This window comes from Vicugna pacos, chromosome 12 (genome assembly GCF_048564905.1).
Source record: "Vicugna pacos chromosome 12, VicPac4, whole genome shotgun sequence".
Classification (NCBI taxonomy): Eukaryota; Metazoa; Chordata; class Mammalia; order Artiodactyla; family Camelidae; genus Vicugna; species Vicugna pacos.
Window position 1 is genome coordinate 64,083,041 of NC_132998.1, and position 19,157 is coordinate 64,102,197.

At 58.5% G+C, this 19,157-nt stretch overlaps 1 protein-coding gene across 3 annotated transcripts in view; it reads left to right on the forward strand.

Annotated features, from left to right (window-relative positions):
• Nucleotides 1–19,157, forward strand: part of TBC1D22A (TBC1 domain family member 22A) — a 238,357-nt gene that overhangs the window by 19,600 nt on the left and 199,600 nt on the right. For all 3 annotated transcript variants that reach the window (XR_012078732.1, XM_072973722.1, XM_072973723.1), the window contains exons 3-4: nt 154–494; nt 2,663–2,845. Coding sequence is in view for 2 of the 3 variants with exons in the window: in XM_072973722.1 (XP_072829823.1) it covers nt 154–494; nt 2,663–2,845 (524 nt within the window). In the remaining variant the exon portion in view is untranslated. The remainder of the gene's footprint in view (nt 1–153; nt 495–2,662; nt 2,846–19,157) is intronic.

Here is a 19,157-nt window from a genome sequence, read left to right on the forward strand (position 1 = left end):
TCGTGAACTCTGCCCGGGCTCTGTCGAAGGTCTCTGGGTTGTGTCTTCGCTTTGACCTCACCCTCAGCTCTCGTCCAGGGTTCCTCTCTGACGGTCTTGGGGGGACCCTTCTCCACTCCCAGGACACCAGTAAAGGCTGCCTTTGCTTTGCAGTGTGCTCAAGGCCGCGCCCAAGGTGCCCACCACACCGCTGAAGGCCAAGAGAGTCAGCACCTTCCAGGAGTTTGAGAGCAACACCAGCGATGCCTGGGATGCTGGCGAGGACGAGGACGAGCTCCTGGCACTGGCGGCGGGGAGCCTGGGCTCCGCCGTGGTCATGGAGACGGCCCGCCGCGTGCTGCGCGACCACAGCCAGCGCCAGGGGCGCCCCAAGCTGCCTGAGGCCCTGGGGCCCGAGCCCCGGCCCCAGCCTTCCACGGAGCCTCCCCCAGCCTCGAGTGGTGACCTCCGGCTGGTGAAGTCCGTCAGCGAGAGCCACACATCCTGCCCCGCAGGTGGGAGAGGGCTGCAGGGACCCTGTGTTTCTGGCAGAAGGAGGAGCTGGAGACCTCTCACTGTGGGGTGGGAACGAACAGGGGTCCCTGCCCTCCAAGGCTCTCAGATCGCAGTGGTGGGGGTCCTGTACCCTCTCTCTGTGCCCCCCCGAGCTAAGCACATCTCCCCTCCAGATGGAGTGGTAGGTGGAGCTTTTGTGGGCTGCTTGGGGGACCCTGCCCTTTTGAGGATATCCTGGCTGCTCCAGGAGGATGTTCCAGTGGAAGGGCCGGGCCAGCCGCACGTTCAGGGGCTTGGCCTCCTCGGGCCGCTTCTGGTGATTCCCTCCAGGGACACACACGGGCTCAGGGTCAGGAGGGACGGGGGCTCCTCTCCGGAATTGCCGGGTTCAGACCCAAGGTCTTCTGGGGCTTAGGGCGCCCTCCCCTCACGGCAGATAAGAGAGCGAGGTCGTCGTCATGGCCTCAGATCGCCCCCTCCCCGGTGGGTGCAGAACTAGGTTTCGTACTTAGGTCCAGTTTTCAAAAACTAGAAATTGCCGTATTTCAAAAACTTTTCAGGAATTAACTTCTAAAATGTCACAATCTTCTTAGGTGAGAATCCTATGAATTATTTCATTTGGTCAGTTTTTGTGTTGGAATCTAAACTATTTTTTTTTCAATGGTGTGAACTTTAAAGTATTTGAGCTTAAAAATGGAAGGAGGTCCAGGTAGGGCTTTTACAGTTGATGGAAATTTCCGTGACTAGTGACAGGCATGCCTGCCGACTGCCTCCTGTGTGCCCGGCCCGGTGCGCTCGGCCCCTGTGACTCGGCGTCCCCAGGCACCCTGGGTTCCGGCTGCTGGTGGGCTCTGCTGACGCCACAGCCTGCGAGGCACAGAGGTGGCTGCTCAGGCCGCTAGGCAGTTTCTGGCGGTGGCTGGCGCACGCCTGGAGGTGGGGGGTCCTCTTGGCTGAGAGTGGTCAGAAATTTGTCTCACAGTCTGGAGGCTGGAAGTCCGAAGTCAGGGTGCTGGCAGGGTTGGGTTCTGGGGGAGCTCTCCTGGGTTGCAGATGGCCACTGTCTCATCACAGCCTCAGGTGGTGGAGAGCTGAGGGTGAGGAAGCTGTCTCGTGGCTCCTGTAAGGGCGCCGATCCCATTCGCAAGGGCTCCACCCTCCTGACCTCCAGTCACCTCCCCCAGGCCCTCCTGATGCCACCCTGTGGTGGGGGTAGGGCCTCAGCGTATGTATGTGGGGGGGACACACAACATTCAGTCTGTGGTGTGTGGTGTATGGGGGGACCCTGACCGGAGGCAAGACTGGGCGGCATCCAGCCAGGGTGGGAGCCTTGGCATGTCACGCTAGGACGGCCTCCTCCCGTGAGAGCGTAGTGAAGGACGCTCCCCGCAGCTTGTGCCAGGGGAGGAGCCTCCTGCCCACGCCTGCCTGGGAGGTGGCCCCCTTTCCTTTGCCTGCTTTCCAGGCAAGCCTCGTGAGTCCTGCATTTATAATACTAATGGTTAGCATTTATCGATCACTCACTGTGTTGGCCAGTACCCTAGCAAGGCCTTGGGGTTCATGAACTCGTTACAGTCTGCGCAGCCCTGGGAAATGTGTGCAGGTTAGGGGCGGGGCAGTGCAGAGCTTTCCCAGGGCCGCGCCTCACGCCCAGGGCGCCAGACCCCAGAGGCCCTGCTCTTAGCACTGGCCTCGTCGGCCTAGAGCACGGTTTCTCAGCCCCAGGGGCCATGTGGCCGTGGCTGGGTACATTTTGATTGCCATGTCTAGGGCAGGGTGTGTGCTATAGGCATGGGGTGGGCTGGGGCAGGGGGTGCATCCTCAGTGCCCAGCGTGTCCCCCACTCCCCACACCCAGAACCCTGCAGCCCTAAAATGCACAGAGCTGAGGGTGAGCCCCTGCCGCGGGGAGCTGACCCAGGAGCTGAGGAGCAGGCAGAGCGCGGGCCTGTTTTCAGTCCCCAGGCCTCTGGGCCTGTTGGTCGTCGGGGCAGCTCCCTCAGCTGGTTCCACGTTCTCCCTCAGGTCTGTGCTGCTTGGCGATGGAGGGAGGGGCCATCGTGCATCCACCAGGGGAGGGCGGCACAGCAAGTGTGAGGCCTCCTTAGTGGGGAGTGAGGTGCGGGGCATCCAGGAGGCCTCACGTCTGTCCTTGCCTCCCTCCGCAGGAAGCGCCAGCGACACTGTCCCTCTGCAGCGGTCCCAGTCCCTTCCCTACTCGGCCAGCGGCACGCTGGGAGGGGCGGCCGAGCCCGGCACCTGCAGCGGCGGTGGTGCAGCCTTGAGTGAGAGAGAGGCGTCGCGGCTGGACAAGTTCAGGCAGCTCCTGGCCGGGCCCCACACAGACCTCGGTGAGTCCCCATGGGAAGTCCGTGCCGCTCGCCTGGTCTCAGGGGGGTCCGGCCTGCCAGGCCCCGTCTGCTGTCATTTAACGCGAGTGTTTCCCGTGTGACTTAGCTCCTAAGAGGCCAGTCTGTGGTGTTTGATGCCCCCAAGTCACTATGAGTGCCGTCCGTCCTGAAGGTTGACTTTCCGATGCGTTCGTAATTGTGCTCCCGATGCTGTTTGATAAGCACTTTCTGCTCGTTTTCCCCACTCCCCAGTCGTACTCTCTGCTGCTCTGCGGGCTGGCCGGGGGCTTGTCCTCACTGTCCATGCTGCTCGTGGGGCTGGTGGGCATCGGAGACCCTGACCACTGCGGACTTTGCACCTTCCTGCTGGGGCTGCGGGTTGGCGTGGAGTCTGAGCACTGCAGGGGGCAGGGGCCACGGCATGGCCTGGGCGGAGGGGCCAGCAGGGGCCGGGACGGTCGCCAGCGTGGTTCTCGGGGGGCGTGGTCCCCTCGTGGGTGCTCTGCAGCCAGGCTCTGAGGCCCGTGCTTGCTCTCACGTGCTGCTGGAATTCCACCCAGATCTGTGTCCTTTCATTTCTGTGTCTCCTCTTTGCTGAGTGCTCCTCATTTTGCTGGAGCTGGGGCTTTCAGGGGATGCAGGTGGCCTGGTCCTGAGGTCACTCAGCTGCGCTCAGAGGGCTGGGGCCTGGGTAGGCGGTGCCCCGCGTGGCCAGCAGGTGGCGCATGAGGCTCACGGATGGAGGCGGCCAGGCGGGGCTGAGCCTGGGAAGCTGAAGCCGGCCTGGTTCCTGAGGCTGGAGGAGGCGCCTGGAGGGTCTTGGCGCTCGTGCAGGTTACACAGTCCATGGCACAGAAGGGCGTGCAGGGAGAACAAGCCCTGCCCCTTCCGCAGCTCCCCTGCGCCTCCAGCGCATGGTTCCAGTGTCTCCTCCCACACATGGCCCGGCCACAGGTTGTGTTCAACTTTTAATTTTGACATCATTTCAAATTTACAGAAAGGCCACCAGAACAGTACCAGGGTCTCCCATAGACACTTTACCCAGATTCGCCAGTTGTTTACATTTTGTTCTCTGTGTGTGTGTGTGTGTGTGTGTGTGTGTGTATGCACGCGCTGACGTGGATCCGTGTTTTTCCTGAGCATTGGAGTCAGCTGGAGAGATCATGTCCCTCTGCTCCTCAGAACTTCCTTACTTCTTGAGAACAAAGCCGTCCTCTCCATATCATCACAGTTTGGCTGTCAAAGTCAGGAAGTTTCACGTCGACAGGGCACCGTCAGCTAACGCGCCGCCCGCCTTCCCAAACCCTCCTGTGTGCCTCCCTCCCGGCCCAGCATCCCTGCAGGATCGGCGGCCGTCCCGTCTCCGGGAGCTGGAGCGGGGCCGCCCTCGAGTGGTGCCCTCTGAGGAGGGCGGCCCTTGGAGTGGCTTGTTCCACGTTCCTCCTGATGCGGTTCCGGCGGGTGTTTTTGGTGGGAACTCACTCAATTGATTTGCCTTCTCATTAAAATTACACTTAAAAATCAAGCTCTCAAGACTTGCGGGAAAACGCGAGCACGTAAGGACAGACTGAAAGGCTGGCACGCAGAAGTCCTTCTCGTGTCAGGTTGTGGGATTACGGGTTTTCCCCTTTCTTCAGAATTCTACTTAAATATCAAATCTAACACCAAAAGCTAAAACCAAAGCTTTCACAGTGAAACAAGGGCTGGATTTGTATTTAGTGGCAGGAGAAACGCAGCCAGTGAATTGCCTGTGTTCGTAGGCCTTTAAGGTAGCTCCGGAGGACAGAGGACTGTATTACGTTCACGGGACGTAAGTGGCAAATATTTGCCCACGTTGGAGAAGCAAATCCTGACGTGGGAAGTACCCCAGAAACAATTCCGCCCGCTGAATGTCACTCCATCCGTCCGAGCTGTTCTTCTTTGTCTAGCGTGTGTTCTGTTACGAGCCCGGGGACGAAAGTAGCAAATAGAACTTAACAGCTCATTCTGCTCTTAGCATCCACTCAATATTCACTCGTACAAAGGCTACTGCTTCAAAGTCCAAGAAAATGACACTTGGAGGCTTTCATTTCTGTCATGTGCATCCGTGTGAGTTGGCCGCATGCAAACGTGCATGTCCTGAGGCCGGCGGGGTGACCGCTCACAGCAGCGGGGCCCCAAGGTCATCTGGTGTGTGGCGGGCGGTCCTGGCACCGGACACTCGGACGCGAGCGCTGAGGGAGCAAGACCAGGGGCACGGGCACAGCCCGGTTCCCCATGAGCACCTGGGCCCCCGGGTGGAGGGGTGGCCGTGGGGAGGAGAGGGGGTGATGCAGAGGTGTTCGCCCAGGACTGAGGGTTTGCCTTCAGTGCCTTCTGGGCCTGGGGCTGGGGGACCGCCCTGCAGGGTCCCGTGGTGGCAGGAGGGGGAGCCTGTGTGGGAGGTGACTCAGCCTCCTGTCTCATCAGCCACAAGGGGGTGGGGCCTGCCCTGCGGGGTCCGGGTGACTTTGGAGGTCATTTCCTTGAGGAGCCCATGGAGTTCTTCATTTGACCAGTATTCATTGAGCACCTGCTGTGGGGGTGGGTGCTGGGGACAAACAGGGAACCAGACCCCGGGGTCCCTGCCCTCAGGAGCTGATGTTTGGTGTGGGGACAGACGACGCGTGCAGTCCGTCCTCTGGGAGCTGGCAGGAGGTGGCAGGTGCCCGTGGAGGAGAAGACGTGCTGAGGGTGGAAGCCGGTGCCGCCACAGCCTGAGTGCTCAGCGAAGATTCTGTGATCGGGGCACGGTCAGCACGAAGGCCAGCCTGAAGATGGCAGGAACGACCCTGGCAGACGGGCCAGTGGTGCAGAGGTCCTGCCTGGCGACAGGGCTTCTGGAGTGAACAGGGCCTGGTGTGGAGGGGCCGGAGCCAGCACAGCGGGAAGGGCAGGTCCCTGGTGGAGGGGGCCAGGAGGAGGCCCTCAGCTTTCACTCTGAGCGCAGTGGCATGAAGGCTCTGGGAAGTTGGGAAGCAGGGGAGTGAGTGTGAATCTGAGCATCCAAATGTGGTTGCTGACTTCTCTGCGGGCCGGTGTCGCCGGTGGCCTTAGGCCGAGGCACAGTCCTGGGTAGCCACGTGGCAGTGCAGAGGCGGAGGGGTGGGAGGGGGGTACGCTTGGGTGATAGACTGGGGGAGGGGTGCAGGGCAGGCTGGGGGGTGGCGGCTGGTAGACTTGGAATTGGGTGGCCCGAGGAGGGAGGGGCTGTATGACTGCTGGAGCCCTGGGGCTGCAGACGCAGGGACAGCTGGTGGACACAGACCAGAGCACACCCCAAAGATGTGTCATTTCAGTGGGAAACAAAGTCCGGCGCTCATGGAGCGGAGCCGGGGAAGCGGCGTCCCCAGGTAATCGCACACCTGCTGTTGGGACCCTTGCTCTGTGCTGGGCACCGCACTTTGTGTGCATTTATCTGTGTGTGCACCGTCCCCTAACCCAGACGCACTGGCTGGCCATGCCCGGTAGCAGCCGGCTCCTGTTCTCAGCCGGGGAGGGTGAGTCTCCGGCTCCAGAGGTGACCCTGCAGCCTCATGGTGAGGGCAGGGCCGGGCGCCCACCAGGTCACCAGCAGCCTCGGCTGTACCCCTTCCTTGTTAGTGGGGATGGCAGGCGGGGGCCAGCGAGGGATGGCTTCTGGCACGTGGCGGCCAGGAGGGCGCTCCTGCTCCCGCAGGTCCGGGCAGAGGGCCCGCCAGCACCCAGGTCCCCCTGCAGCTGCCACCCACCGGCCCGGCAGCCTCGGCCCAGGCCCTGTGGTTCCTGCCCACGGCTCAGAGCCGGAGCTGGCACCCGGAGGGCTGCTGCGTCCCCTGGGAGGAGGGGGCTCTGCTCGGCCCTTCCCTCTGCGTCAAGCCCCCGCTGTGCGGTGTCCGTGATCACCCCTCACGGACTGCTACTGAAGGGGGGTGCGGAAAAGATCGTGAGACCCACACACATCAAGCTGCCCCGCTCACAAGGCCGCGGCCTCAGTGCCCTCCTCTTCACTCTGCCCGCTGCTCACCACCCCCGAGGGCCCCAGCAGCAGCGGCCCCCGAGCTTACGTCGTCCCCGGGCCCCGGACGGCGGGTGAGCCCTGCGGGGAAACACGGCGGCTCCTGACTTCTTCGCGCTGCCACCGCCAGCATCCTCTTGGGTGGTGTTTTCACTACGAGATGTGATATTTGAACTACACGTGGTATCATGCAGCTTAAAATACAGCGAAGTGGGTACGATGTGGTGAAAGTTAAGTAATTCGTTTACTGTCTGTGGTTGAACAAATCTTCAGTTTAATTAGGAAGCCTCTCAGTGTCCTTTCAGGTAACCGTCTCGTGAATGATGATTTCCTGTGTATGACCTTACAAGCAAACGTTAAAAAATGTTAAGTCTGCTGTACAGGTTTAAAGGAGCAGTTTTAAAAATCAGTCTGTTACCTGTTTGTCTTTTTGCTCTAATGGTTTCTTTTGTGGATCAGGACGTTGAAAAAGCAGCCGCATGACCGAGAGCCCACGGTCTCTCCTCTGTCTCCGAGGCTGAGGGCGGGGAAGCGGGCGTGAGCGGCTGCTCCTCGCTCTGCGGCCCTGTGTGCAGCGACTCAGCCTCCGTTACCTCCCGCGGTCTGCAGGTCTCCGGGTCGTGTCCCTCTCACGCCGGGACCTGGAGTTCCTCGCGGGCCGCGCTGTGGGCCACGCGTCCGCGTGTTCAGTGCCCGGGGACCGGGACGCTGCGTGGTTAGTGCCACCGACACTAACAAGGAAGGGGTACGGCCGAGGCTCCCAGGAGCTGCCGGTGGACGTCGTCCAGCTTCTCTCTCCCGCCACCCCGTCCCCTTAGTGGCCACGGCCTGCCTGGCCCACCGGCTGACGTGGGCTGTTCTGTGTGCGGGGGTGTCCGTTAGGGTTTGTGTTGCTCACAGGTAACAGGAAACCAGAGCCAGGGCTTTCGGACGGTCGGGTCTGTGTTCCTCAGCAAGGTGTCCTGTTGGCGTCCTCGCGGCGACCCCGTCCAGGACCTGAGCTTGTGGCCACAAGATGGCGGTCCCCACCCTTGCCGAGGGGAAGGGCCGTCCCCACAGTGTCTGTATGCTTAGCAGGAGAGCAGCGTGTGGCCCGAGCTGGCTCACGTGGCCTCCCCTGGCTGCAGGGGCGCTGAGAAGTAGGGGCCTTGTGGGCTTGGCCGTCGGCACTGCGGACTGCGGTTCTGGTGACGGGGACGAGGGTGGGGATGGACACCGGGTAGATGGCCGCTGTGTGCGCCACCCAGGTAGGCGTGTGTATGCCTGTCACCTCACCAGACCTCCGGCTCCTCGAGGTCAGGGACTGTCCTTACACTGCGTTTTTTAACCCGCGGCTGGAGTCTGGCCCTGTCCCGACCCCGCAGTGGAGACCCGGGGAATGTCTGAGTTGTGTTGAACTGTATCCACAGTCTTGGGTGCGGAGGGGATGGGTGAATGAACTCTGACTTTTCATAGTCAAAGGCACGGCTTTCAGAATGAGCCCTCTTGTGTCCTGTTTTTTCCCCAAAGTGTAGCTGAGACTCCAAAGGGCTACAAACCAAAACATAGCCAGGTGTCCTGCAAACTGCAAAGAAAATAGTACTTTTGTTTAAAGACCACTTAAGCTTCTTGGAATCTGTTAATAAACAAAAAAAGACAGAGAACGACCACACACCCTGATACATGGAGCGGAGCTGAGAAAGAAGCAAGCTAAGAAAGGATATGAAAATGTGTTGCCTTAGGGAGATGTGGTTATGACTTTAACCTCCTGGGGGCTTTGGTTGTAACGGTGAGCTGTCATCCACGGCCCGAGGACGGGGGGTGACGGGAGCCTGGGTGGGGAGAGGGGAGTGTCTGTGGCAGGAGGTCACACCTGGGTCTGGAGTGGGCAGAGCAGGGGCAGTCCTTGCCACCCAGATTCGGGGTAGGTGCTTGTGGAACTGGGTTTGGTAATGAGGGCTGGGAGTCCTCCTTGCTCCAGGGGCCGGCCTTCTGAGAGCTGCTGAGCAAACAGGACGGCTTTCATTTCCCAGGCCCCTCCCGGACACATGGACATTGCATTTTCCTAGGCTCCCGACGGGCTCTGTGACGACAGACCCTGTCTGGTGCATTCTGGAAACAACATCTTCTAAACTTGCCCGTGAAGATAGAGAGAAGAGGGTGTCTTCCAGGAGGGAAGCTGGAAGAGGCAGTGAGGAGCTGGCAGCCGCTGTGGGCGTGGCGGAGGGCGGGGAACGCAGCCGCAGGACTGTTTGACTTCTCTGGGATCAGGTCAGGGGCTTTGGGGCGGCAGTGGCGGTGGCCTTGGTGGTGGTGATGGTGGTGGCAGTGATGGTGGTGGTGGTGGTGAGCTTCGGCTGGGTGCTTGCTGTGTGTCACGTACGTGGAAACGCACGGAGCCCCCGAGAAGCCTGTCAGAGAGGGTGCGGCACGGCGGCTGTCCGCTCCGGCTTCCGTCCTCCTGGTCCCTGTCACTCTGGGTTTTCCACAGACAGAGCCCCGACTCACTGTGGCGCTTTGTCCTGGAGGGTGTCTGGTTCCTCTCCTTCCGAGCTCCCTTTGCCAGGTTGCCTTCCTGTGTCTGTCCGTCTGTCTGGTTGGCACTTACGAGTAGGAAGGACGAGGAGTGTGTTAGAGACGAGAAGCAAGAACGAGGGGGAGGAAAGAGGTCGGCGCCGTTTGGCCTCGTCACTCCTGGGCCCTCTGTGGCCCTGAAGGGCCTGTCATCATCCCTTCGTGGGAGGGAGACAGCCGTCACGTGTGCAGGGACAGGGGCTGGGGAAGCCGACGTGGGGCCCCGGGTTCACACGTCCTGGACCCCTGCTCTGCAGCACCCTGGGGATGGGGGCCTGTGTGGTGAAAAAGCACATGGAGTTGATGAGCGGGGACACTGGTGGTGGCAGGTCAGGAGACGATAAACCGTCTCAGGAGGAACAGGCGTCCTCTACATGCCCTGGGGCCACGAGGGAGCAGGGACTGAGGGCTTCCAGGGGCAGCGGGAGTCTGGGCCACGCTGCTCTGGGGGTGAGTGGGCACTCTGCTTGTCGCCTTGCGGGCCTGTTCAGCTTGACACTGTGGTCATTGGAAAGCGTGACTTGAAAGCTCCTGGGGTGCTGGGGTGCAGGTGCACACAGACGCCGTCCAAAATGGCCGGTGACCAGGCCACAGGCAGTGTGACCTTCGGAGCCCTTGCCGGGGACTCCGTCATGTGTGCACGGCTCTGAGGCCCACGGGCCACTTCGCTCTGAGCTGGTTCCGAGGCGCTGTGGGTGTCTGTGCCCAGGGTAGGAAGGGAGGGAGGGCCTCACTGGCATGGTGACGCCCTTGTCAGGGGCTGTTCGGGCTGCAGGGACAGAAGGCTGGAGGCTGGGTGGCTGCGACTGGCATTCGTGTCTCGCGGCTCTGGAGGCTGAGTCCAAGGTCAAGACCCCAGCAGGCTCCGTACCCAGTCAGGGCCCTCTTCCAGGTTCCTAGACCGAGCCTCCTTGCTGTCCTCACACGGCGGGAGGGGCGAGGGAGCTCAGGGCCCAGGCCCACTCATGAGGGCCCCACCTCGTGACCAGGCACCTCCTGAGGCCCCACCTCTGAGCACCGTCACTGTGGGAGTCGGGATAGCATGTGCGTTTTGGGGGCACAGCCCCAGTCTGGGGCAGCTGTCCTGCTCGATGAGACACAGCCCTCTCGGTCCCTGCCCCACGCTCTGCAGGGCAGACGGTGTCTGTCTGTAGAGGTCTTCCTCGGAGAGTCTCTCCTCGGTTCAGCTTTGACCCTCAGCAGTCAGGAGTGTCTCCCCATTCTGCAGATGGGGAGACTGAGGCTCAGAGGAGGAGGAGGACCTGCAGAGATCCTGCCCACGGTAGCCGTGGCCCCGGGTTCTCCACTCGTCTCTGACCCCACGCTGCACTCTCAGTCTGCTGGGACACGAGAAGGTCAGTTCCAGAAGCTGAGGGTAGAGGGTTACCTGGTCCAAGACTGACTAAGGCAAAGGAAGGCCTTCCTGATGAAGAGGCGCACGAGGCCTGGGAGAGAAGTAATTCAGCCTCCTCAGAGCGGGCTACACGGGGCGGGAGCTGCAGGATCGGGGAGCACTGGGTGCTGTGTAGGGAGGCGCAGGGGCTTGTGCGGAGCGAAGTCCTGCCAGGTGAGGCTTTGGTCTGGTCTTGCGCCAGCTCTTGAGACATGAACACAGACTGAAGGCTCCCTGGTGCAGTCTTAGACCACGTTCAGGTCGGTCCCAAGGGAAAAAGTTCAGGTTTGCTTAAAATGCTTAAAAAAGTAACGTTCTTTTTCCTAAGATAAGCTGTCCAGAAAAAATGAGTTAAGATATGTTTTAAGCCCATGTTTTAACCCAAGTGTCGTTGTAGGTTCTAGGAGTAAGAACACCTAAATTATAGAAAAGCCAGTCATCCTGCCCCCTGACGCCTGTGTCTCGGGGGGCAGAGGAGTGTGGGAAGCAGACTGTGGGCTTTGGGGCCTCATAGGTCATGCACGCTTTGCCATTTACTGGCAGAATGACCTTGGCAGGTTTTTTTTACCCCCCAGGTTCTTGGAGCGTTGGTTTCTTCATCTGTCAGGTGGGAGTGAAGGTGCTGCCGCATCCCGCTCCGGGAGCAGCGGCGGCGCCCGCGCGGTGGGCGCGCCCTGGCGCCGGGGCCGCGTCGCCCGCCCGCGGAGGCCGCGAGGACACAGGCGCTGTGCGTTACCCGTCCCGGTTACTGCGGTGCCACCCGCCTCTCCCTGGCCGCTGCAGTCTTCATAGCCGTCCTTTTGAATGACTGCACAATGTTTTGAAAGTGATCTTTACTTGAAATCCTTATTAAAATTGTGTATGTGTCTAAATCAACGTTTAATTTATTTGCTAAGTCAAAATCTAGACGTATTTAATCGTATTCCAAATACATACTCTAAACTCAGTAACGTTGTTCCTTGAGATTCTGGAGGAGGGGGAGGGGTGAGAGCACTTAAAGTATGGCAACTGGTAGTTTATGTGTATTTTTGTTTTCCAGTTTGTTTTTCCCTTTTTAAGTCGGAGAAACTACATTATCCAAAGTTAAAAAAATTCACTTACACAATGGCAGGTACACCTCCCTCCTGCCCCCGCCCAGCAGCTCCGCTCCTGGGCTTCCCTCTTTCACAGGTGCTCTGTACGCAGGTGCGTGTAGCTGTCCCCCCCCCCACCCCTTGTTCTTCTTAAAAAACAGATGGAAGCGTGTTAGTCTCAGGTGCACCTTTTCTCACTTTATCCGTGTTGGAGGGCCTGAGAGTGGGCGACATCAGCACGTGTGCACAGCCGTTGTTTTATTTATTTAAGCCTCAGATGGCATCAAAGTCATCAAATTTTCAAGTGAAATATTCTTTTGTAAAAAATTGAGGTGAAATTCACATGACATACAATTAACCATTTTGAAGTGTACAATTTCGTGGAGTTCAGCATGTCTGCAGTGTTTGTGCTGCCTAAAGTATTCTTTTTTTAAAACATATTTTTATTTTATTACTTATTTATTTTATTTTTCCTCTTATCAGAGGCACTGAGGATTGAACCCAGGACCTTGTGCGTGCCAAGCACATGCCCTACTACTGAGCTAGACCGCCACCCCCTAAAATATTCTTAGTGAGAATCGAGCTACCATACGATCCAGCAGTTCCACTTACGAGATTTATCCAAAGGAAACGAAGACACTAACTCGAAAAGAGACTTGCATCCCTCCATGTTCACAGTGGCATTACCTGCGGTAGCCGAGACACGGAAACAGCCTAAGTGTCCACCAGTGGATGAACGGGTAAAGAGAGTGTGGTACACACACACGGGCACAGCCACGCGCACACAAACACAAAGGAATATTGCTCAACCATACGAAGCTTGAGCCCTTGTCATTTGTGACGACCTGGTTGGCCCTTGAGGGTATTACGCTAGGTGACGTGAATCAGGCAGAGAAAGGCAGATGCCATGTGATCTCAGTTACATGTGGGATCCAAAGTGCAAATGGAAACAAACAGCTGAGCCTGAGCCGTAGGTGCTGAGAACAGACTGGTGGTTGCCAGAGGTGAGGGTTGGGGGCCGGTGAAACGGCTGAGGGAGTCGAGGGGGGCAAGCTCGCAGTTACAAAATAATACCGTGCTGCGCATTTGGAAGTTGCTGAGAGAATAGCACTTACAGGTCCTCCTCACGAGAAAAAACATTTTGTAACTGCGTGGTGACGGGTGTTCACTAGACTTATTGTGGTGATCACTTCACGTGTACAAATACTCAGTCCTTTTGTTGTGTAGCTGAAACTAACACGTCAGTTATGCCTCCATCAGGAATATTCTTAATGCAGAAGAATGGCCAGATTTAGTCATCAGGACAAGGCCTTGTGTGTGTGTGTGTAATAGCAATTGCATAATTGGGTTTTTTTTAATCCGCGCCACTCTTTGGGTTGCCCCCCTTCAGGTGTTCCCTGGGGTTAGACATTATTCAATTACAGGTTTAATGACCTTCCGGGAAATACGACACATCGGTTCTGTGGCTTTTTGCACACACGTGAGTGCCGCGGGGGCAGCTGGGATGCTGTCTCCTTTGTCCCATTGGCATCAGAGTCAGCCTGTGAGCAGCACGACCTTGTGAAGGGCGGCAGCGCGTGGCCCAGCTCACAGGGCTCTGCGCTTCCTGGCTAGTGGGTGACGGAGCTTCCTGAGAGCCGGTCCCGCCGGATGCCGAGTGCCCTGCCCGACCTCGCACTCTGAGCCCGTGGAGCGGGCCCGGGTCAGTGGTGACTCCCCATCTTACCAAGCCCCCTGGTAGATGTGGCCGTGTTGAAACTGAACCCCCACCTCTGACTCGCTCCAGCGGGCTGCCTCTCTCAGGGACTTGGGGCGCAGGTGTGGAGCAGTGTCTGGGGGAGTGTGGAAGGTGGGGCGTTCCCTTGTTGTGCTCCAAGTCATTGTCTTGGACGTGAGGCACCAGTCGCCCAGAGCTCTTCAGGTGGAGCGCAGGAGAGGGGAGGCCGCTGCTGCCTGCTGTCGCCGTGACCTCTTTGGTTGTGACCCGTCCATCTTTTCTTTGAGGCGCACGCCCTTTGTCCTTCCCTTTTGTCCAGGTTCGTGTGATTGGCATAAGATCTGGCATTTTGAGTTCGTCAGGTCAGGGTAGCAGCCAGCAGTGCTGAACTTGCTCTGTGCTGTGTCCAGGCACTGGGCACGCCCGGACCACTCCCTCCCTCCCCTCTCATGGCCTTGTGCGTGCACCCCTCCAGCTGGGCCTCTGGGGCTCCTCGGGTGTCCCGTGGAGGGAGGGCTGTCCTTAAGGACAGGAGGCTTTATCCTCAGTTTGCCCCCAAGGGGGTCCCAGGTGGTGCTGTCTTCCACAACCAGCCTTGGTGGTCTTTGGCTTCAGGGAAGCATAGCTGTGCTAGGCTGTGTGTCATTGTCTGGTCACATGGCTGTGGTCCAGGACATGTCCTGGGCACAGGGCAGCAAGCTGGCCTCAGATTCCCTTGGACAGGGGACCGTGGGCATCCTGATATTTGACCGGCTTGTTTTTGCCAGATGCAGGCACCGGGTGGTGGCTGAAGCCACTGTGGAAAAGCTTCAGTGCCTGTCGCTGGACGGGCCAGGAGGGCCTGTTGGGATGTGTGGCGAGATGTCAGGGGACAGGCTCCGTGGTCAGGCAGCACAGGGGCTGCGGGGGAAGGAAGCAGGGCTCATCCCTCCCTCCATGCATCCTCAGGTGTTTAGCAGCTGCTCGCTGAGTGCCAGGTCCTGTGCTGGAGGCGACGTGTTTGACCTGTGCGCTGTGGGAGCCGCCTGTGGCTGTGAGGTCAGTGGCAGGAGACGGGGCAGGGCTGGCCCTGGTGGAGAGGGTGGTGCAGGTGAAGCATGTGGACGGTGGGGCTGAGTGGTGGCGCCCGCAGCAACGGGCAGGGACGTTGGCAGCGCAGCTGCCCCAGGGACAGGCAGGTAGCAGTGACCTCAGGTCTCAGGGCCACCCAGCCGGAGAGCTGCCCCTGGGCCCGGGTGCCCGAGGGCGCTCGTTTGCCTCTTGAGTCTGCGGCACCGCGGGGTGAGGGGTCTCTGAAGATCACGGTGGTGGGAGCAGCTGGATCCTAGAGGGTCTGGCTCATCTGACGAGGGCGTTTGGTTCTGAGGCAGCCAGGGCGCCATGGGGAAAACACTGTGACGGGGAGGGATGCTGAGATCTGGCGGCAGCTCCTGCCTTGGCCACCTTCCTGCCTTCTCGTCGCTCGGTCCATCCTTGGTCTCAGGTACCTCGTCTGTGAAATGCAGGGACTGGTGCAGAGGGCAGCGGAGGTCGGAAGGTCGGACATAGTGCCTCTGTTCTGTGGGCAGTAGGGAGCCTGAAGGCTTTGGGGTCAGGAGTGGAATGATCAGAACTGCACTTCGGGGAGGTTAATCTGGCTTCTGTTCCTTTGTGATGACCCCGCTGAAGGGCGGCAGGTGACACTGAAATTCAGCTGCGAGGGAATCAGCTGTGCTCTGAGCTGTGGCTGTGGGAACTCCCCCGTGTGGTCCGTGGCTCCCTGGCCCTTCTCCTGCTCCCTCCCAGCGCTGGCCCTTTCTCCTCCGCGCACCCTGCGGTCACGGCAGGCTCAGGAGTAATGAGGCTCTTCGGGGCTGGTGGTGGTGGGGAGCAGACGTGGGGACGTTCACGCATCCTGTGCATCACAAGAGGCCCCACCAGGCTGGTTGGAGGTGGGCAGGCTCTGTGGCTCTTCAGGTGGGCCTGGCTCCCCCTGCTCGGGCCCATCCTGCTCGGAGCCGCAGGTTGCGCCCCTCGGGGGTCCTGGGGCCGGCACACCCTTCCTCTCGCTCATGAGGCCGTCCTAACCGGGGTTCGGTGGACGTCGGCGAGGCAGGGCGGAAGGCTCACCGTGTTTCAGTTTTAAAGATGCCACCAGCGCGTGTGGGACTTTGGACTGGATTCCTTGATCCTTGTGTCGCTGTCGTGCTGCTGTTAAATTTAGGAACTACCGGTGATTTCCAGGAAAACGTCTCTTCATCCTCGTAAGCTTGCATTTGCCTGTTTCAGCCTACTCTTTAGCTCGCATTTGTTGATTAATTTCCGCTGTGATTCTTCCAAGTCGCTGTGCGCTGTTTTGGCCCTCCCTGGTGCGCGGCGTCGTGCTCATCGCTGACACACTCCGTGGTGTCCGGAGCTGCCCATGTCGTGAGTCTGTGGCTGCCACTGCGGGCCCGCCAGCAGCCGGCTCTCGGTGCCCGGGGCCTTTCTGTATGCAGGGCGCTGGGTTTCATTCACTGGTCCCTTTACTGTGGTGACCTGCGAGGTCAGACCGTCGGATGCTTCTCTTTATTCATAGTTACTTCCTCAGTAGAATGTATACCGAGTTAGTAAGACACAGATGTCCTGTGTGTGCCAGTTCAGTCAAAAGCCATTAAAGCTTTTCCAGATTTGGGCCTTAAGTACTTGAAAATTCTCCCCCCATTACCTAAACCAAATATTTAAGTACAAAATCTATTTAGCAAAGTCATTTTTCGATCTTCAGCGTGCCGCATTTAATTTACAGTTCTTCTCGCTGAAATTTTAAATTTGCTTTGGCAAGATTTTTCTTGAGAGAGAAATTTTATTTTCATTGTAACTTTCTGTTGTCTCCTTCGTCTTCCTGGGCTGGAGGGAGAACCTGCTTACTAGTAGTGAAAGTTGTTTCTGATGAGTTCATTCAATTAAACTACGTTGTGAGCTTCTGGTGGGCGAGGCTTCCCCCGGGAGAGATCCGGTGCAGACACTTACCGTGGTGCACGGAGGGACTGGGCGCCTGGGCGTACACAGGTGAAGAGGTGTTGCGTTTTCCCTGGGGCTTGGGCTGGGGGTGGGCACGGGTGGGCCCTCCTGGGCCAGAGGGATGACAGAGATGAGCTCTCTGAGCCGCTGCCCGGATGCAGGACCGGGCGGCGTGCTCCGTAAGGGGGGGCACCTGGTGGGCCAGGCAGGGACCTGAAAACCTCGGGAGTAGCTGGGAGGGGGCGGGGGTGACGTATGCCTCTCAGTGTGGGGGCTGGGGGCGCAGCTGGAGCCTGCGCGGGAGCCAGGGGTGGTCGCCTTCTCTCGGCTGTGTGTCCGGACGGCGCCCAGCCGTCTTTCACCGGGTGTTCGCGCCGCAGGAACCCAGCCTTACCTTGTGGGGTGTTAACTTTGTTTATCTTCGGTATTTTCAAGTATAATTTAAAATGATAGATGCTCAATGTGTGAAGTTGAGCACATGCTGCAAATAATAATAATAAAGCTAGGATTGACTTTTTTGATGTTCACCATGTGCCATGCGTGGTGTTTACTGCTTTCTCTGCATTCTCTTGATTCTTACAAGACCCTGTGAGGTGGACACAGCCCCCCGGGAGCGAGGTCACAGAGAAAGCCAGCTGTACACTGCTGCCCTGGCTGCTCCGGGTGGAAAGAGCTCATCTTTGTGTCTTTCGGGAGGGTCTTTGTGGTGTATCTGTCTCCTCCTTGGACTTGAGACCAAGCGTGTGCTTATCTGGGCATCTCCCTGGTTTCACTTATTACAAATGATGTCTTTCCCAAGATAGTAATGTTCTCTGAAAGCATGATTGTTTACGGCTGTGTGAAAGTCATTAAAGTGCACCCATTTCTGCCATTTGCTCACGGGTGAGACATTTCTTAAGCCATTCCCCTATTACTCGGGCATTTCAGTCATTTTCAGTTTTGGTTTTGTTCTTTATTTATCGTCACGATGAACCCCGAGGACCACGCCCGCATCATAACTCTGGCCACTTCCGTGTCTCCTGAGCATAAATCTCTAGCCTGGACTCGGTATTAACGGAGGAGCGTCGTGGCCACCCGGGCGCCCCTGCCCCCCTGCACGACCCTTCCGCTCCCCGGCGGGCCTGTGTGATCCGACAGCAGCTGCCGACTCGCTCGCTCTCTGCCCTTTCGTTCCCTCCCCGTCAGTGTGTGTGAATTGAAGTGCCCCGGGCACACAGTCATTTATTTGGACCCTTCTGAGGCTGTTGCACTCAGGGGCTGCAGTCCTGCCTTCCTTCTGCTCGACTGGATAAGGTTTTCCTACTCAAGCCTTGCTAGGTTCCTCTCAGTGGGCAGGCATTTTTGACAAGGTTGCAGGCATTTCTTATTTTAGTTAACTATTCACTGTCTCCCTAAGTCCTCTTCATTCAGTCTTTCGCTTGTGGATTGATTCATTAATCTACCTGGAGAACGTTTCTTTTTTAAAAAAACCTTTAAAAATTAAAACGTAAATGTTTTAAATTTAAAGGTTTTATTTTTAACGAGGGCACTGGGGATTGAACCCGGGAACTCCTGCATGCTAAGCGTGCGGCTACCACTGAACTGTCTCTCCCACCCCTGGAGAACATTTCTTAAGCTTCCAGCTGACACTAGGCCTTGAGGATACAAAGATACGTTGTCAGTCGCACTCCCTGGTGTGGAGAAACAGACCAGTCGAATTCCAGGCTGCAGAGGGGAAGGATCTCTGACCTCAGTGGGGGGAGAAAGGATGGATGGAAGGTGGGGGCGGGGGAGGCGTGGCACGGGGACAGGGACCACAGGATGAGTGGCCTGAGTGAGACGTGCTGCTGGTGGCTTGGGTCCAGTGGAAAGGTGTGGCGGGGGCCTGTGGGGTGTGTGTTCACCTGTGGGAGATGGAGCTTGGCAGGGCGGTCTGGCCACAGCTGGAAGAGCAGGCTCTGGAAAGGTGAAGCAGTTTGGATTTTATCCATCTCCCTGCTCGTGGCTCTTTAAGAATGTCCCGCTCCCCCTTGGGCAAGTCTCGGATCCTTGGTTGGCCCCTCTCCCTCTCTGGCCGAGCTTCTCGCCAGTCCTCATCTTTGTACTTGAAGCTCCGTAGCACCAGGTCAGCGGTCCCTGTGCACGCCCAGCGCTGGGCCCCGCTTCACACCTGTACATCCTGGTTCGGGAGGTGTCTCTGGGGGACCCTGTGCTTAGTCCCCTCGGATCCCGGTGGCTCCGCCTGGGCCTGGCTCAGGGCCCTGCTCGGTGATTTCTGGTCAACGGAAGCGCATCTCCCCCAGCCCCAGTTGAGAAGTTCAGCACCACCCTCTAAGCACCATGTGAGGTTGCCAGTGTCCAGTTGGATTAGGTGAATTTTGAGGAGGGCTCGAAGGAGCGTCAGTCCCATTGGAAGCAAATCCAAGAATCACAGCACCATTACCGGACTGGGTTGTCACAGGGCCTGTGGCACCCTGGGCTCTGTGTTGGGGGGCAGCCCAGCGAGGGGAGCACAGCAAGTGCCCGGCCTCCAAGGTGCACACAGGTGAGGTCGTGATGCAGCAGGTGACAGGACGAGGTCACGATTCCCGAGTGTCCCAGAG